Consider the following 19,539-nt stretch of genomic DNA (forward strand, 5'->3'; position numbering starts at 1 on the left):
GTAGTTTTGCCATCCATTCTGCCAGAGGTGTTTGTCTGACAGATTTTTCTAGTGGTTCACTTGCATCGATTCATGCATCTTTTCACTGAGTTCTGATTCAAACTATCTCACTTCTGATTCTTTCCAAAAATAATTTCACATGTAACAATTTGTGTTTGTGTGTTTTCTATTCATTAATGTCATTTTCACTTATTTTCTCTCTTTATTTTACCTTCCTTTTGTTTACCTCTTTGTTTGTGACGTGGACATCCCTAAACCATCCTGAGTTCCGGCTTCAATTTCAACCCAATTTTACCCTCTATTCTCGCAGTCGAACTCGTCTGGGCTTCACCTCTCACTGGTCCCTGTCCCTCTCTTCACAGTGTCCTGTGTGGCCTTCAAATCTCCAACAACACAGTCTGTTCCTTCTCTGTTTCTTTTCAACATTTGCCTTTTAAATTAAGTCCCAGCCTGGCCAAACATCACATTCAGTGCCTTTAAACAGTCATGTCACACTGTTCTTACCAGCCTCCAGTTCACCGTGCATTTTCCATCACGTGGTTTCTTCCATCCTGCTGCTGGTGTTGTCAGTGTGGTTTCAGTTGCACTGTCTTTTTGCCTGCTGTTAATTCTTCAAGTCCACGATGTTCTGTTGGTCTTCATCAGGAGATTGACTGTCCTTTGAGCTTCTTCTCAGGATCGGGACAAGTGGGAGGTCAAGCTGTGAAATTTTAAACCAAAATCTGGCCTATTTTTCTCCCAATTATGTTAATCTATGGTTTTGCCGCTGTACTCAAAATCCAGGTTGAGGAAAGTCCACCTTTATTTATCTGTAACCTGTATTGACACACTAAAGCATACAATTAATATTCTTTTCATTTCTTTTCTTAAAACCTCCATTCGCTTTATCTGCCTAGAGTTTAACTCATCTCTCTCTCTGGGTGCTCACTTGTCACAGTGAGTCTCCTTTTATGGGCATGCAAAGTTCCTGTCACACACAGCATTTCCTGTCACACACACACAGCGCTCAGAGCCATATTTCCTGTTTCTCTCTTTCGTGTTTCTACAGGCTAATCAAACTCTTATAACATCACTCATGCATTTCTTAACTTAGAAGCACTTTCAAACTTTAAAACATCGTACTTTGCATCACCAAAGAAATACCTCTCACCCCTTTATTTATCATTCAAAACCTTCAACTCACAGCATTCACACACTTACACTGTTACAGGAGTTAGAAATATACCTCAAAATACGCTTTCCTAGGAGTATTTTAGACGTGCCTTTCATAATCAGAACGAGCAAGTCAAAGAAAAACAATTGAAACCTCTATTAATTCTCACAGCACACACATTCACCAATGTTTGCAGCAATATTTATTAAACCAACTGTGGTTTAAGCAGTTCACCACTTTCTAATTTGCATTTTCTGAGTCTCTGTTTTATGGTGCCGTTAGTTCTCACAAATTCTTTTGCTGAAGTTTCAAAGTTTAGAGTGTAAAAGTGTTTATTAATCTATATTATCCCTGCTGATGACACAGGACTAATCCCATGTGTCTGTTGTAACTTTATTGCAGGTTTTGTATGATAACAGCATTTTGATTATTTTGTAAGTGATTTAAGTGTTAGTCACATGTTTAGATAGGGCTGTTAATTATAGATTTAATTTTCTGCTAAAAGGGAGCATTTAACAGTTATTTTCATTAGAAAACTGCGTTTCCCAGAATCCTTTGTGGTAGACGAAAGTTACTCTGGGGTTTTAGCTAGCAAAGAAGTTTGGGAAGCCATTATATGTTGCTCTGATGTCGAGCAGTTTATTTGTTGTACATTCCCCTTTTTGAAGCCTTATATAAAGACTATCGTTTTTCCAATTGATGTCCGATCCATTTTTTGGCTAAGTGGATTTGCCACAACATTTTTTGGTGCCGAAACCCAGGAAAATGAGCGAACAGGATTTACGTGGAGCCGCCGCCGGGGCTGCGGGAGTGGCGGATGACGAGCATCAGAGAGAAATGGAAAGAACAAAACGGAAACGTGGGACGATAAGAGGTGCTACCACACGACTTGTACATCAAATTGACTCCGAAATGGCTAAACCAGATCCGGACACTGACCATCTGAGCACATTACTGGAAATGCTGTCGGCAAAGGAGCTCAGCTTGTATGCATTAGATAGTGAAATAGAACGTAAAACAGCTCTGGATGACCTGGAAATGGAGATCGAAAGCGCAGAGGAATATAAGGAGCGCATCATCCTGTCCAAGAGCCGTGCACGGCGCATAATTAAGAGAAATGAGGATTGCCGCGAACGAGCCTCACATCAAAGGGTGAGTGACGCTAACTCTGCTCATTCATTGGCACAGAGAGCATCTGTAAAGCTTCCTAAGCTGATCATTCACAAATATGATGGAGATGCCAGTTTGTGGCAGGAGTTTTGGAGTCAATATGAAGCTGTTATTCACCACAACGATGCACTATGCAAGAGAGAGAAGTTTACCTATTTGAAAACCTATCTTACTGGCCAAGCAGCAAAGGCAGTTGCAGGGCTGATGTTGACAGATGAAAATTATGACAACGCAATTGAGTTACTGCAAAACCGATTTGGAAGAAAGGATGTAGTAATTAGTGCGCACATGTCAAAACTGCTGAACCTCACACCTGTTAAAAAATCCTCTGATGTGCATGCTTTGAGGCAGCTGTATGATGAATGTGAAATTCAGATCAGAAGTTTATAGTCATTGGGTGTAGTGTCAGAAAGCTACGGAAGCTTGTTATGCCCAATATTGCTAAAGATGATTCCAGATGATATAGCTCTTGAATACAGCCGTCAGAGAAATGGAGATGAAGAGTGGAAAGTGTCAGAAATGGTCACATTCCTACAGAAGGAGGTTCAGATCAGGGAAAGAGCGCTGCAAATGACAAAGTCGTACAACCCACAGAAAGCTGAAAATAAACTGTACAAGCCACCGTTCAGTGATGTGAGGTTTAAAGGGCCTAGCATACAATCTACTGCTGCCCTGTACACAGCCAGCCAGAAACAAAACACCTGTATATTCTGTGAGAGTGATGATCACAAATCGCAAAACTGCCCAAATAATGACACACTTCAAAGAAAGGACAAGTTAAAGAGAATTGGGAGATGTTTTGTGTGTTTGGGACAGAAACACATTGCAAGATTCTGTAAGACCAAGAATGTGTCCTGTGAGAAATGTGGACGGAGACATCACGTTGCCGTGTGCGGTGGTGAAAGGGTGGATGTACAGGCCCCATCCCAACCAGAAGAAGCAGTGGTCTCCTCCGTGCTCCCTCATTCAGTAAGAGTGAAACCAGGTGAACAGAATACTGTGTTGCTACAGACTGCAAAGGTGTGGATTGAAGGCCCGTCAGGCAGAAGGATAGCTTGTTGCTTATTAGATGGAGGCAGCCAAAGAAGCTTCATACATGAAACGATTGTGAAGAGCCTAAATTTACCAGTTATAAGGCAAGAGACATTGACACTACACACATTTGGGTCCTCCTTTCCCACAAGATCACAGCGCAGCATAGTGAAGGTTATGCTACAAAATATCTGGGGTCTTAGCCAGAGTATTGTAATAGAAGCTCTGGAGACCCCACAAGTGTGCTCGGCAATAATGAAGGTTCCTGGTGAACAGATCCAGCATGAGCTTAAGAAGAGAGGACTACAACTGGCTGACTTCCCAGGATCCAGTGAGGAACCAGAGCTTGCTGTCCTCATAGGAGCTGACTACTATTGGCAGATCGTGACAGGAAGGGTGGAGAGGCTTACAGAAACATTGGTGGCACTGGAGAGCACCTTCGGATGGTCTGTTCAGGGGTCAGTCTCTGCATCAGCTGTTACAGAGGCAACCTGCATGTTCATTCCGTGTGAGGAAGAGAAACTCCTCTCCAAGCAACTGAAAGCATTCTGGGAAATAGAGTCTCTGGGTATTACAAATGAGACAACAAAGAACCCAGAAGATGATGAGGCTCTGCAGATGTTTGAGAGAATGACTATGTTTAAAGATGGACGATATCAGGTGGAGTTGCCATGGAAGCCAGAAAGGGTAGAGCTCTCAGACAACTATAGAGTTGCCAAAAAAACGGCTGGACGGTCTGAGTAAAAGATTTAAGAAGGATGTCACACTCTTCAGCAGGTATAATCAAGTGGTGGAGGACTACTTGGACCAGAACATTGCAGAGGAAGTGACACCAAACAGCAGCACAGATTCTGTAATGTTTTATATGCCTCACCATGCACTGCTGAGAGAGGACAAAGCAACTACAAAATTAAGAGTGGTCTTTGATGCATCGTCCCATGAAGAAGGCTGTCCGTCGCTGAATGACTGCTTATTTACGGGCCCAAATTTGAATCCAGATCTGCTCAGTGTTCTCCTTAGATTTAGGGAACACGAAATCGCTTTTATGGCAGACATAAAACAAGCATTCCTGCAAATACGTCTTGCAGAAAGGGACAGAGATGCAGTCAGGTTCCTGTGGTTCTCAGGTGCACCGAATGGAGAAGTGAATGATCACCTGCGCATTCTGAGGATGACGAGAGTGGTGTTTGGAGTTACACCAAGCCGATTTCTGCTTGCAGCGACAATTCAAAGACATCTAAAACAATATGAAACAAGCCAACCACAAGTGGTGAATACAATAAGGGAGTCACTTTACGTAGATGACTTCATTTCAAGTACACGCTCAGTGGAAGAGGCGTATCACATAACGACGAATGCCAAAGAAATACTGGCGGCTGCTGGTATGGAGCTTTGCAAATGGATGACAAACTCAGCTGAACTGAGGCAGAAATGGGAGAAGAGCTCCACAAACTACATGATGGCACCTGAAACGAATGGAGTAGCATTAAAGGTGCTTGGATTAGTGTGGAGGCCAGAGCCAGATGATTTCACCTTTGACCTTCGTTCACTAGTGAGGCTTCTAACAGAGAAGAAAGGAACCAAACGGAGCGTGCTGCAGTCCTCAGCACGAATTTATGACCCACTTGGGTTTCTGAACCCCTTCACCATTAGGGTCAAGTGCATGTTCCAAGCAATGTGGGAGAGGGGGCTCTCTTGGGATGAGGAATTGCCACCAGATCTGGCACAAGAATGGCAACAGTGGTGTTTAGAGCTTACTCAGTTACACCAGCTCACCATACCAAGGTGGTACCAAATCAATATGCAACAAGAAAGCAAAGATGGCTTGGAATTACATGTGTTTTGTGATGCCAGTGAAAGGGCATACAGTGCTGTGGCCTATCTGCAAGGCAAAACACGAGAAGGACAAACGACAATGAGCTTGGTCGCATCTAAAGCCAGGGTGGCTCCCCTAAAGAAAATGACATTGCCACGTCTGGAACTCATGGGAGCCATGACTGGGGCCAGATTGGCGAACAACTTGATCATCTCGCTGAAGATGGAGCAGGCCCAAATAAGAATGTGGACTGACTCCATGATCACTTTGCAATGGATTTGCAGTTCGGCACAATGGTGGAAACCGTTTGTTGCAAATTGAGTGACTGAGATCCAGACTCTTACGAGTCCATCTTCATGGTCACACATCCCAGGAAAGGCTAATCCCGCTGACCTGCCCACAAGAGGACAATCGGTGGAGGCCCTACTACAAAACCAGCTATGGTGGAATGGCCCCAGTTTTCTTGTATCAGAAGATTGGATACATGAGTCTGAAGATGAAAACATTTCAGACAAAATGAATGTAGAACTTAAATCCAGTTATCAAATAGCCATGCAGTTTGCTGCTAATGACACTGACATCTGTGAACCAATACTGAAGCTTGAGAGTTACAGCGAACTGAAGAGAGTGCTCAGAGTGACAGCATGGATTAGGAGATTCATAGCTAATGCAAAAACAACAATACAACCAAAGATGCGAGGTGAGCTGACAGCAAATGAGCTTCTTGATGCTGAGAAGTACTGGATTAAGGTTGCACAACATCACAGTTTTAACCAGGAGGTCCAGAGACTGAAGGTAGGAAACCCTATGATGAATGACAGTAAGATTCAGGAACTGAAACAATTCCTTGATGAAGATGAGCTGCTTAGTGTTGGAGGCAGGCTGCAGCAGTCGGACTTCACATTCAGAGAGCAGCATCCTTGGATTCTGCCAAACAAACACAGATTTTCAGAACTGCTGATACAGGACTGTCACAAAAGGGTGATGCATTCAGGAGTGACGGACACTCTTGTACAAATAAGAGAGAGATATTGGATCATCCGGGCTCGGCAGCTGGTTAAGAGCATTGTGACCAGATGCACTGTGTGTAAGAGGTTTAAGGCAAAGGCTGGGCATCAGTCAACTGCACCTTTGCCTAGGGACCGAATATCCGAGTCACCACCATTCGAAGTTACAGGTGTGGATTTTGCTGGGCCACTCTATGTGAAAACAGAGGATTCTGTGAAAAGATCCTACATTGCCCTATTTACCTGTGCTGTGACACGAGCGGTCCATTTAGAGCTTGTGTCAGATCAGTCAACTGAGACATTTTTGCTAGCGTTGAAGAGATTCATTGCCAGGAGAGGGCTATGCAGTTATATATTCTGACAATGCCAGAACATTTAAGAGAGCAGACCAAGATTTGAAGGAGCTGTGGAAGACAATTAAAGACCCACATTTGCTGGAGTTTTTCTGGGAAAGAGGAATTACTTGGAAGTTCATTGCAGAAAGAGCAGCCTGGTGGGGTGGATTCTGGGAACGTCTTGTCAGATCAGTGAAAATCTGTCTCAAGAATTTGTTAGGTAGAGCTTCACTCCACTTTGAAGAAATGTGTACTGTGTTGGCGGAAGTCGAAGCTACTCTGAACTCTAGGCCTCTCACTTTTGTGCACAACGAGGTAAATGAAGCGCAACCACTTACTCCAGCCCACTTTTTGGTGGGCAAACGACTGACATCTCTACCACCCAAGTCAATCCCGAAGGACACACACAATTCAACACTTAACAAAGAGGATATTACTCGGAGATGGAGATACCGGCAGAAACTTATGACCAACTTCTGGAACACCTGGAGAAGGGACTATCTGTTTGAGCTGAAGTCAGCTCATTGCTGTGACGCTTCAAAGCCTACACCCCTAAAACTAGGGGATGTCGTGCTCATTGGGCATGAAAACCTCCCCAGACAAGTGTGGAAACTTGGAAGAATTGAAGAAATGTTTCCTGGACGAGACGGTCTTGTTAGATCTTGCTTAGTTCGCACAACAACGGGGACTCTGTTAAGAAGACCGTTTCAGTTGTTGTATAACCTAGAGCTTTAGATGAACAGATTGTTCATCGGGGGGGAGGATGTTGTAACTTTATTGCAGGTTTTGTATGATAACAGCATTTTGATTATTTTGTAAGTGATTTAAGTGTTAGTCACGTTTAGTGAGGGCTGTTAATTATAGATTTAATTTTCTGCTAAAAGGGAGCATTTAACAGTTATTTTCATTAGAAAACTGCGTTTCCCAGAATCCTTTGTGGTAGACGAAAGTTACTCTGGGGTTTTAGCTAGCAAAGAAGTTTGGGAAGCCATTATATGTTTCTCTGATGTCGAGCAGTTTATTTGTTGTACATTCCTCTTTTTGAAGCCTTGTATAAAGACTATCGTTTCTCCAATTGATGTCCGATCCATTTTTTGGCTAAGTGGATTCGCCACAACAGTGTCACTAATGCTGTTGTTCTGTTTAGGGATTTGGGAAGTACTATTCAATAGTTAGGATCATCTTACTCAGCAAACAGATAATTTAGAATTCATCCAATCGGCAGAGATTTACTTTTTCTCTGAACAGTTTTGTGCCTACCTTTTTAGAGAGGTCTTCTGTTTGCCTCATCTCAGATCCAACCTTCGGTCACATTCGTTCTCTGTTGCATGGCAAACCAGGCAGTTTATTATCCCTTTAAGACCTACCATAGAACCAAGTCCGCCAGAGCTTATATTATATTTTTACCTGCTGTGGAGCCATTTTTGGGAGCATTTCAAGTTGCTATACATCAATACAACCATTATAGCCCAGATTTTAATAATATGTATTCATTAAGTGCATAGTAATTACATAAATTGCAACAAAGGTCAATAAACTACAAAAAAATTGAAAATCGTTTTTGCTTTTTTAACATATATTTGTAGTTAGAGAAACTTAAGAGGCTTATCCCTCAAAACTGTAAATACAAAAAAGTTGCACAAAATAGTTACCCACCACAGGAAATTTATTTTGAGTGTCTTCATAGTTTTATTTTTGAAATACACCAATTTTTATACACTGCAGGAAAAACCAAAATAAATATTACACTGCAAATTTGCAAAAAAGCAGCATATGCATCAAAATAAACTATTTCCAGCAGTGCAATATGAGTCCTAAGCATCCCAGAAACGACACAGAAAGTCATAAAGTCAAAGATAACTTTTAAAAAGACCAGTATATGCACTGAGGCCCTGATCATAAAAAAGACTACATTTCCGCGAAAATGACGTCACTTCCGGTTTCGGGCAGGTAATGGCGGAAATGCAAAAGTTCGCACTGACGTCTATTCCAACATAGGAAGTGTTATGAACAGCTGATTGGATCGGCACAGCGTGTTTCTGGAATATTATGTTTTTGTTCCTGCAAGCGCTTTTTATGCAGTTTTTGCAAAGCTTTATGTGGAAGGAAACCGTGACCTAGGACAAGCTGATGGCATCAGATGTAAGTACAGCTCCTCCGGTTTCATATGCAAAAAAAATTATTGCGCTAGCTTACGTGGTTGCAGAGCTACCGGGATTTAAAAATAGTTACGCAAAACAGAGCGTGCCCGCTCCGATCGGCTGTAAAGGGTTATAATATTTTATTTATATTTTATTTTGTGTCCATCAAGGGCTTCGGGTGATCTGCAGCTTCACCCTTTCCCAAGCTGGAGACATTTACCTTTTCACACACTTTCCTTGGCTGAACAATGACACAGCCTTAATGTACCTTATGCATCTCTCTATTTTATTTAAAAGCTTTTCGTGTGATTTTTTTGTTTTCATTCATTCCATACATTCTGTACATGGTCGTCATGCCAACTATGTTTCATTGTTAATATCAGTTTACAGGTTGTTATCCTTGCTATTATTATTTTGAATATGTTAAAAATAAACTCTAATGTAATTTAGCCTTTGTTTATTTTATTGTTGTACTTCTTGTATTTATATCTATTCGGTGGCGTCTGTTTCCAACCTTTTTAAACTACTTTAAGGAACGGGTGGTGGATTAATAAAAGGATGGCAAGGACTGCACAGTGTCTCGTCTTCTGGTTTTACTAAACTAGCAGTTAAGTACTGTTTTTCTGACTGTTTATCTTTTTTCTCTTGTTTTTTCTCGCCTAACTGCTTCTTCTTTCCAGGCCTGGAAATATTTTAATTCTTGCATACGTTTTCCTTTCTTTTTTAAGTTTTTTGTTGATCCTATTTCTTTCAAAAGAGCTTCGTTCAGTTGTGTTAACGCTGAGGGGCTGCATTTTCCTTCCCAAGTGGGACATTTTGTTTTCTTCGGATTTCTCCATCTACAAGCACTGATTTGTCCAGTGCCTAGACATTACTTTTCTAGCCACTGCTCGTCAGCATTGAGTTTTGTGGGCTGGTCTCACAGCCGGCTGCACATAGAGACCAGTGTTGTTAGTCCAGGTCAGAAGATGACTTGTTGGAATGAAAATGAGCTTGTAGTTTGTCTGCTTTAATAATGTGACTGGAAAAAGGTGTTGGACTTCAAATATGTCCATTTCTTTCACACTTCACCTTTAAAAGTGAAGCCTTGTGGTTCCTGGAAGGAAAAACACGACTTTTTCAAGTCTTTGTCCTGTTTTTATGAGAAATGTACGACTTTAATGTGAAACATTCAGAGTTTTTTCTCTTGTTGTGTTTGTTTGAAGCTGCTTCCTGTTGGCTTCAGCTGTTTGGAGTTTCCATTTTCTAAACTTCTACATTCTGAACCTTCTTCAGCTCTGAACAGATGATGAAACACTGAATGATTTCAAGCTCACACTTTGTCTAATAAACTTACATCATTCTTTATACAGATTGATGGACTGTGGTTTGTCAGAGATCAGCTGTGATTATCTGGCAGCAGCACTGAAGTCCAACCCCTCCCATCTGAGACAGCTGAACCTGAGCTGCAACAACAAGCTGCAGGATTTAGGAGTGAAGCATCTGTGTGGTTTTCTGGAGAGTCCAGGGTGTGGACTTGAAACTCTGAGGTCAGTCAGCATGTTTTAGTTGTGCTGAGATGAATATGATGTGAAAGTTGTGCTGACACTAAACTGCAGACATCAGGCTGATATTATACTGATCCACACTGGGGATCTTCATGGTAAAGTCTGTTTTCTTCTTCTCTGGTTTAGTCCATTGACTGCAGCAGAACAATGTTCACATTTCAAACCTTCAAAGAAGAAGAAAAATCCTCCACTGGATAATTCACTGTGAAACTCTCAAACTCTTCATTCCACCTTAAAGTCTGTCTGACACTGAAATCCAAAGCAAAATTTGCGTTTGCTTTACAGACAGCAGTCCAACACAAACATACACACATCATCCAAAACACAGTCCAACATCCAAATCTCCTCCACTGCCAACATGAATGATGGGAAAGAGAAGGAGGAACACTCTGACCTTCATCTATGAATCATGTTTGCTAACTGTTTATTCAGCTTAGGCTCACAGGGCTGCAGCCTGTGCCCTAGCTGTCATAGGGCAAGAGGCGTGGTCCACCTGCACAGGTGAGCAGTCCATCACAGGGCCAGCAGAGAGAGACAGAGAAGCACTCTCTCACATCCACACCTACAGCCAATTTAGAAGCACCAATGAACCTAAGCAGCATTTCATTGGACTGTGGGAGAACATCCAACCTCCACAGAAAGGCCAACAAGCTTCAACCTACAACCTTCTTGCTTTAAGGCACTAGTGCGAACCACTTTTCCCCATTTCAGCCCAAATCCTGCATCTTCCTGTTTCTGACTCCAGGCCAGCTCCACTAACACTTTCTCATCAGACACTGCCACCTAGTGGAGGAAGTCTTAGTTTCATTTGAAGCTTCAGATGACAGTTAGTTCCTTTACAAAGAGGTGGAGGTGGTGGGGCCACAGCAACATCATCACTGAGTGCCATAGGACACTTAACCTTTGTTTCCATATGCTGGGAACTTCCTGTTGTTCCAAGGAGGACTGGAAAATGTGTGAAAATCTCCCAGTCAGTTCCTCACAGCACACTTCAATCATTTCCCTCCCACAGCATCAGGACCAGGGCTTTTTCTCTCTTTGCTCCCACTAAGAGATTTCCACACAAACACCTCATCAGTGGGACTCTCAGAGCTACCAGCCCTTTGCTACAATCACAAAGCTCTTCATTGAAATCAATGATATCAAAGCTGGAATCAAATGAGTCCAAGTCTTCTGCTGATTCAGCATCACATTCATCTTTGCTCCTTGTTCTGCATCCCCACCATGGACTTCATTCCTTTCCAAGCCAGCCTTGAGTGTCCTTTATTCAGCTCATCCTCTGCTTTTCTTTTACACCTGATTTTAGCTGCTTTATTTCTCTTTCAACAAGTTTCTGTGCCTCAATCTTTTTCTTCTCTCCCTCATAACAAGACAGCTTCTTCTGCCTGAGAACATGTTGGAGTGATTTACTAATCCAGGGCTGCTTATTGGGGAAAATACTTCCTGTTTTCAAAGTAATCCCCATTTTTCCCAGAAAGAAATGTAAGTAGAAATCGATGATCTATGTGAGAGCATGAGCCTTTAAAAAGTCCCAGTGGGTGCAGTCAATGCAGTCCCTCAGTCCCAGTATAGAGTCTTTGGTCCAGACTGGAACAACTGTGTGCCCAGTTTGAGCTCTCTTCAGTGCTGTGACCTGACAGACCCAGAGGGGCCATCACATCACATTTAGAAGCTCCCCTAATGGAGCCACAACACATGTCCAATACTTAGTCTGTCTTGTTGGACCAACTGGAAGAAATGATTCAAGGACTTAGTCACAGAACAGAGATTCAAATCTCCAAAATCCAACTGGCTGCATCAGGACATATAGTCTGAAACTCTGCACAGTTTCCTGTTTGAAGCTGCTTCCTGTTGGCTTCAGCTGTTTGGAGTTTCCATTTTCTAAACTTCTACATTCTGAACCTTCTTCACCTCTGAACAGATGATGAAACACTGAATGATTTCAAGCTCACACTTTGTCTAATAAACTTACATCCTTCATTCTTTATACAGATTGAGGCTCTGTGGTTTGTCAAAGATCAGCTGTGATTATCTGGCAGCAGCACTGAAGTCCAACCCCTCCCATCTGAGAGAGCTGGACCTGTACGGAAACAACCTGAAGGATTCAGATGTGAAGCAGCTGTCTGATCTTCAGCAGAGTCCAGACTACAGACTGGAGACTCTGAGGTCAGTAGAGTGATGGAGTGAGTGGGTGGTGCTGTCAGCAGTATTGTACTAAACACAGTCAGTATGAAACAAAGATCCAGTGTTTCCTGTAAAGCTGCAGCTTCTCAGTGAAGCTGTGAGAGGAGAATGGTGACAGGCTTCAGGATTGGACACAAACACTTCCTGTTTCTGACCTTTATGGTCACCATAGTAACAGCTGACACGCTCTGATCAAACACTGTCAACAGCCAATCAGCTCTCTGAACAAAGCAGCACGCAGACCAATGACTGCATTCATTTCCAAGTTTAAAGCAGTGAAGAACACAGTCTGTAGGTGAGGAAGAATTTAGTGAGAGCAGATGTTTGGATGGAATTCCTCCAGTTAACAGCTGGAACTGTCCATCTGGATTGTTGGGCTTGTTGTTGGGGTTCCTACAGAGCTCAGAGTGGACACACCAAGGTTCTTCTAATGAATGAAAGTCCAAACTCAAACTAGGAGGGAAAAACATTTTCATCAACTTCAATAAAAATCCAAAGATTAGAAAAAGTGAAGCAACAATGAGTCCTAGTACAGTCCCAGCACTGAAGTCCCTGCTGCTCTTTATACTGGACCAAAAAAGTGGACCACATCAGTCCAGCTCTGAGGTCTTTACACTGGCTGCCTGTCCGTCAGAGGATAGACTTTAAAGTTCTAATGCTGGTCTATAAAGCTCTGAATGGTTTAGGACCAAAATACATCAGTGACCTCCTGACCCAGTATGAACCTTCCAGATCCCTCAGGTCATCTGGATCCGGTCTTTTATCAGTTCCCAGAGTCAGAACCAGACACGGAGAAGCTGCATTCAGCTTTAATGCTCCTTATATCTGGAACAAACTCCCAGAAAGCCTCAGATCAGCTGAAACACTCAGTTTATTTAAATCCAGGTTGAAGACTCACCTATTCTCAGCTGCATTTGAATAAAGCACCAAATCCACACTTTTAAGCTTAAATTTCAAAACTTACATTAACTGATTTTATCTGTTTTGATTTTATATACTGTTTTGTTTGTTTGTTTGTTTGTTTGTTTGTTTGTTTGTTAAGTGGGTTTAGAGCTCTGGGTAGCTCCCCAGCTGGGTCTAGAGAGTATTTTAAATTCAGGCAATTTAAAATAGAAAGTAACTCGTCCACAGAAGGACTGGTAGCTCCCCTTACGATAAGGGTTCAGATCGCGCGAACAGGTGTGAATGTGAATGTGTGTGTTTAGTTAGTTTGTTTGTTTGCTTGTTTTAATCAATTTTAAATCATGCTTTTTATTTGTTTTTGTTTCTAATGTCTCTGTAAAGCACTTTGAATCACCTTGTTGTTGAATTCTGCTATACAAAAAAATTTGCCTTGCCTTGCCTTGCCTTGGATGTGCTGCATCACTAACTGACAGCTGATGAAGACTCTCTGGAAACACTCGTTTATCTCCTCTGCTCTTCCTTCTTCTCTCTGCAGGTGTTGGCGATGATGGTAAACAGGACAGTGTGTGTGCTGAGAGAGGAGGAGCTGTGTCCTGATGATCCAGAGAGGTTGAAGCAGCAGCAGCTTGTGTGTAGAGACGCTCTGACTGGGCCATGTTACTGGGAGGTGGAGAGGAGAGCTTCATCCAGCAGTGACTGACAGAGGAATGAGAAGAAGTGCAGATGACTGTCAGTGCTGCAGAGTGAACTGCTCTGAGAACAGCTCCACTGTCAGACACAATGTAGAGTCCAGCATCATCCCTGTGTGTCCCTCTGGATCTGACAGAGGATCATCAGTGTATCTGGACTGCTCTGCTGCTGCTCTGTCCTTCTACAGTCTCTGCACAGTCTCTGTCTGACTCTGGCTTCAGACCCTCCTGGATCAAACTCACCTGGAAAGACTTTCAAACATCACTCAATAGATTTGAATACAGAATATATTTGATATATACTGTAGATGTACTGTAGAGTTGCAGTTTGTCACTTGTAAATACAGTCTGTGAGCAGCTGTGAGCTGAAAGATCTTTCTAGAAACACGAAATGTTTTCACTCTTCTGTTGCTTTTTCATATATTTCCACAACATTAATATTGATCCCACCTGTCTCACCTGTTTCATGCTTTTATACATAATAACAGGACACGTGTGATCTGAGCGCTGCTGTGGTTGCTGTGCTGCACGTCTTCATTTAGATAACAGAGACATCTAGTGGTTCAGAGGGAGAACTGCAGGAGGTGGAGCTGTGTTTTAGCATGGAAAACTTTTTATCTTTTAGGCGCAGATAGAAATATGACAAGTATCAGTGTAAGATACAAAAGGTCACATCAGTCAGCAGAGGGAACAGTGATCACACAGCAATGTAAGAATAGAAACATAACAGTGAATCTGGACATGTATACAGATGGAAGCAAACAAACAGGATGTAACACTACATTAAAGCCACAAATGGGAAGAAAACAAAGCCAAAGGAAAATATATTTGATCTCAGGAATCCAAATCAGATGCTTTAGAGCAGGGGTCGGCAACCCTGGGCACGCGTGTCACAGTTGCCACGTGAAGGGTTAACTGATGGCACGACCATAGCTGGACTGGCCATCGGGCATACCGATGGTGATTTTTCATTTTTATGAGCCGATGAGGTTTTTTTACTTTTGTTTTGGTATAAACAATGAAAGGTGGTGGATTGGCCGGATGCTGGTCGATGTGTAAAAATAAGTCAGTTGTTTGGTGGTGGCTATGGCGGAGCTTCCACAGAGGCAACAGGTGAGGCAGGAGGAGCAGAGACCTGAGGTGAACTTAACTTCAGGTAAGTTATGACCTGCAGTCTATCTGGGTCAGATAAACCAAGTTTAGGTGGAGTAATAGTACATTTTTTCCAAATATACTTCAAGGAAAATTTGTCTCCTGAATTTTTTAAATTAGACTTTGAGAAGGGTCTTATCTGAAAGTGTTTGAAGAGCACTATTTGCACTGTGCTGTTTGAAAAGCACTATTTAAAATGGAAGTACACACTCTAACGTGATAAGGACTTTACTGGACTTACCTCGATTTTCAAGTAGTGTGCAAGCTATCTGCATTCGCTCCAGCACAACTGCCTCTGTAGTGGTTGACACCTCACCGACCTCTCCAAAATCAAGGTAGTGTTCTGCAAACTGTGAGATTGATCATAATTAGAATGTAAAGTATTAATTAGGTAAAGGATAGGATAATTATAATCCACAAAGCTTCAGCCTATTCCGTTTTCAGTTACTGTTACTGTACTTCTATGTAAAATGATAACTTGTGTTGTTGTTGTTGACCGAAATAAATTTCACTTCACTTAAATTCACTTAAAGTCTTAATTATAGCTAACAAGAAATGGAATCATTTGAATAAGGGTTACCTTTAACATTAAAACTCCACAACTGCTGGAATCCTGTTGCTTGTTGTGTTGCATAGTCTGTAACTGCCACTCCATGGTGTCTTCATGCCCTCTCATCCTCAGAAAATTCCTAGTTGAACAAAAATGTTTGTAATGAAACAAGAAATGTTTTATCTAAGAATAATACCTCAGTAATAATGCATACCTCCAGTTGCGCAGAATTTTCCTGTCATAAACACCTTCATTCCCATGGGGTCTATGAGCAGTATTTTCTGTGCAGAAATGTTGACAATCTGAAGAAAAAGTTAATAAATTAAAAAATTACAATAGTTTGTGCCACTGAAAACGTATTTTAAAAAAAAACACTTTGTGCAAGAAACTGCTTCACAACAAATTACGCAAATTAATAACTATATGAACACATACCACAAGAATCCAGTGCGTACCAAAGTTCACAGGGCACAGCCACATGTCTTCAACTGGGAACTTCATCTGTGGGATTGGAAGTGCAGAGTAATTTGGATTTACTTAGGTACCATGCGTCTTAGGGTGTTTTCAAATATAGTCTTCTTTAAAGGAACCGAACTCTTTCCTCAGCAACAGAAAGGAGTCAACTGTTTGGACCACTTTTGAACTTTCAACATACCTTGTTGAGGCATCTGAACTGCCCAGAAAACAACGAGCTTGCAACTACTGAACAGAGCAGGTGTGCAGCATTCTGCACAAGTATACAAAAATGTTAGAGAACAGTAAATAAGTTTTTTTATATATCAAAATTAGTAGGCAAAGGACATTTCTTACTTTCCTTTCGTCTCTCAATGACAAGGTGCAGGTATGCATCAATGACCTGTTTTGAATAATCAGAGTTTATACAACAACAGCAACAATCTTTGAAGTAACTGCTTGAGTGCTGTACACAAAAACATCTAAAGGAATAGAATTGCTGATAAAGGTTCTTTCTGCATATACTGAAACTGGATATTATGGTGTCACAGATGTCACAACATCTGTGTTGTGGTTGATAACATTTTTTCCTGTTGAAGTGAATGGGTGAAACCTTAGAGTTTTGCAATATAAACCCCCCGACCTACCCGCACATTTTAAACTATTAATGGTCTCTGCACTGCAAATGCTTCAGAAGGAGCAGAACCTCGAAATCAGAATCAATAATGATAAGTTCTCTTACCTCATCAGAAACCACCGTGACCCCTGCAGTGTTCGAAAAGAGGAATCAAATAACTTTTATCTTCCAACAACTGACTCCAGGCGCCCAGTATCCTTTGCACGCCATAGCCTCTTTACTAAAAGAAAAATATGATAAGTTAGCTCAGGCATGCATGAGATTTTTAGTGGATAAGCTGGGTAAAGGCCGACGGGCCACAACAGGAAAAAAGTCAATACAATAGGCATGCATTTACACGCAGAGAAATAGGAAAGGTACAGCGGGTGGGCAAAATAGAAAATTACTGACAGGCAGATCCATTTCTAGACTTCTACAAGCTCAGTGCACTTTGCATGTTTCTTTATATCCAATATGAGTTGAAGACTGCAAAATGCAAACAAAGTCATGCAACAGTCAATCAAGTTGCAACGTCAAACTGGCAGCAAATGACCAATGGGTCAAAAAGAGTTGTTCACTATGCCACCTTCATTTTCTAAGCTTTATTTCCGGGAGGGAAGTTCTTGTTCATGTGTTTCTGGTCCTGGAACACAATTAAACTCCTTGTGGGAGCAACAACTGTTGTCAGCCGTTTTGGGTGCATAATGAATAACAGAGGGTCTGGTATCCTCTGGACTTTGCTGGCACTGAGGGTTAGCAGTAGGATGGCAGGGGGGCATCTTCAGGTCTGTGCTGCTGTTCACTGTCTGACTGTGAGTTGGGTATTTTTCATTGTCACTGATATTTACATGGTGGCTTCTTCTGTACAGCTTGATATGGTCAATGCTTTAGTGATTTCTTAAAGTTGCTCCTTCCGTGTTTTTTTTTTTAATCTCACACATTTGCCAGCGATGTCTTGAATGGTGTAGGGTCCTGTAAAAATCTGGATCAAGTCTTCCTCCCTTCCTTCCACGTTTCCTCATGTTCAAAAGAAGAACTTCATCTCCAACGCTGTACACAAAGTTTCTGTACTTCTGGACTTGTCTAGCATAGGCTTCCTTTTGTAAGTCTTGGGACTTTGCCATCTTTTCCTCTACAGTTTTTTTTTAACTTCTTGTAGAAGATACAAAGTCACCGTAACTCGACTCCTCAGGGAGAATGATGGAGGACAGCTAAAATTTTCACATTTTAAATCACAATTAAAATCATAATGGCAAATAATGCATTTGAAACATGAACTGAAAATCCGAACTATAATAACTCATGTTTAAAAGTAAATATACTATTATAAAGCTTTGATCACAGAAAGCCACAAAGATAGACTCCTATCATTTTGTGTATAGTCACTTTTTACTCTTGATACACTTCCATAGGTGAACACATACTGAAAGGTCTCCTCAACATTTATTACTTTACATAAAGATACAAACATAAAGTAGTAACTAGTCACTTACTTTATCTTTAAAATGTGTCTTGCATATAGAAGTTAAGCAGAGAAGATTAAAGCTGCAGCTAATATCAGTATGCACACTTTCCAATTAAGATTACATTTAATTCATGCATTATCACATGCATGGTGGTGGTCAGAGGGCCCGGTGGCGCCAGTGTCCGGCAGCCTCGCCTCTGTCAGTGTGCCCCAGGGTGGCTGTGGCTACAATGTAGCTGCCATCACCAGTGTGTGAATGGGTGGATGACTGGATATGTAAAGCTCTTTGGGGTCCTTGGGGACTGAGTATACATTAAACGCTGGAGAGATTATATCTCTCGGCTGGCCTGGGAACGCCTTGGTGTTCCCCCGGATAAGCTGGAGGAGGTGGCTGGGAAGAGGGAGGTCTGGGCCTCTTTGCTTAGGCTGCTGCCCCCGCGACCCGGCCTCGGATAAAGCGGATGAAGATGGATGGATGGACTTTAATTATTAAACATTCGCACATAAATAAGTGACGTCATATTCAGTACTTTTGACAGTTCACTCTTCGGCTGCTCCATCTTACTAGGGAAATTCCATATACATAATTGTAATTTCAAAACTCAACCCCATCATTTAATTTGTTTTTGATTGAAATTGAATATTACTTAAACTCTCTTAAATTAACTTCCAATAAAAAAAGGTTTATCATTGATTGAAATTCATTCAGAAATGTTTAACGAATGAGCTGTCACAACTTTCAAGTACAAAGTTGTTATGAAGTCTGTCACATTCCCCCCTTTTTCTTTCTTTTTTCTTTTTTATCCTTTATTTATTTATCCTTCTTATTTCACTGCACTGTATATTGTTACTCTTATTTGCCTTATATGTCTACTGTACAAACTGAACTGGAATGACTGACTGTTCGCTTTATAATTTCAATAAAGTTTGGAAGAAAAAACAAACCTCTTCGGCCGCTCCCTTCTCATCATGTTTCTAGGATGGAGCCGTTTGGAATAATGCCGCCCTCTGCTGGACAGATATCGTATTGTCCCTGAGTCCTTCTGATCCTCAGCACTTTCTATCAGGAGACAACGCACCCAGGTCCCATTTGACGTTGTTCACTTGATGTTCTGAAGCCCAGTACGGACCTTAACACGGGCTCCATGTGGACATATTAGATTAAATGTTTTTTAAGACCAGTTTCTTGAATTACATGACGGTGTGATTTTTATTTTGTGCTTTTAGTGCAGAGAGAGTCTCTGTGGAGGTTGGATGTTCTCCCCGTGTTTGTGTGGGTCCTCTCAGGGGACTCTGGCTTCCTCCCACAGTTCACACACATTCAGG

At 41.7% G+C, this 19,539-nt stretch overlaps 2 protein-coding genes across 2 annotated transcripts in view; both read left to right on the forward strand.

Moving 5' to 3' along the window:
• The window catches only part of LOC309702569 (uncharacterized protein), a 1,256,944-nt gene that overhangs the window by 32,539 nt on the left and 1,204,866 nt on the right, over positions 1-19,539 (forward strand).
• LOC309702624 (ribonuclease inhibitor-like) lies at positions 9,245-13,920 on the forward strand. The gene is made up of 4 exons (XM_082527259.1): positions 9,245-9,261; positions 10,007-10,183; positions 12,194-12,367; positions 13,824-13,920. Exons 2-4 carry the CDS (start codon positions 10,011-10,013, stop codon positions 13,834-13,836), a joined length of 360 nt encoding a protein of 119 aa, XP_082383385.1. The 5' UTR covers positions 9,245-9,261; positions 10,007-10,010; the 3' UTR covers positions 13,837-13,920.

Source organism: Aulonocara stuartgranti (genome assembly GCF_965226115.1).
Source record: "Aulonocara stuartgranti genome assembly, chromosome: 3".
Classification (NCBI taxonomy): domain Eukaryota; kingdom Metazoa; phylum Chordata; class Actinopteri; order Cichliformes; family Cichlidae; genus Aulonocara; species Aulonocara stuartgranti.

Excerpts from the sequence above, each read along its gene's own strand:
- LOC309702624 (XM_082527259.1), top strand. The coding sequence starts at position 10,011 with ATGGACTGTGGTTTGTCAGAGATCAGCTGTGATTATCTGGCAGCAGCA. Across the intron at positions 10,184-12,193 it reads TGTGGACTTGAAACTCTGAG|ATTGAGGCTCTGTGGTTTGT; the intron begins GTCAGTCAGCAT and ends TTCTTTATACAG.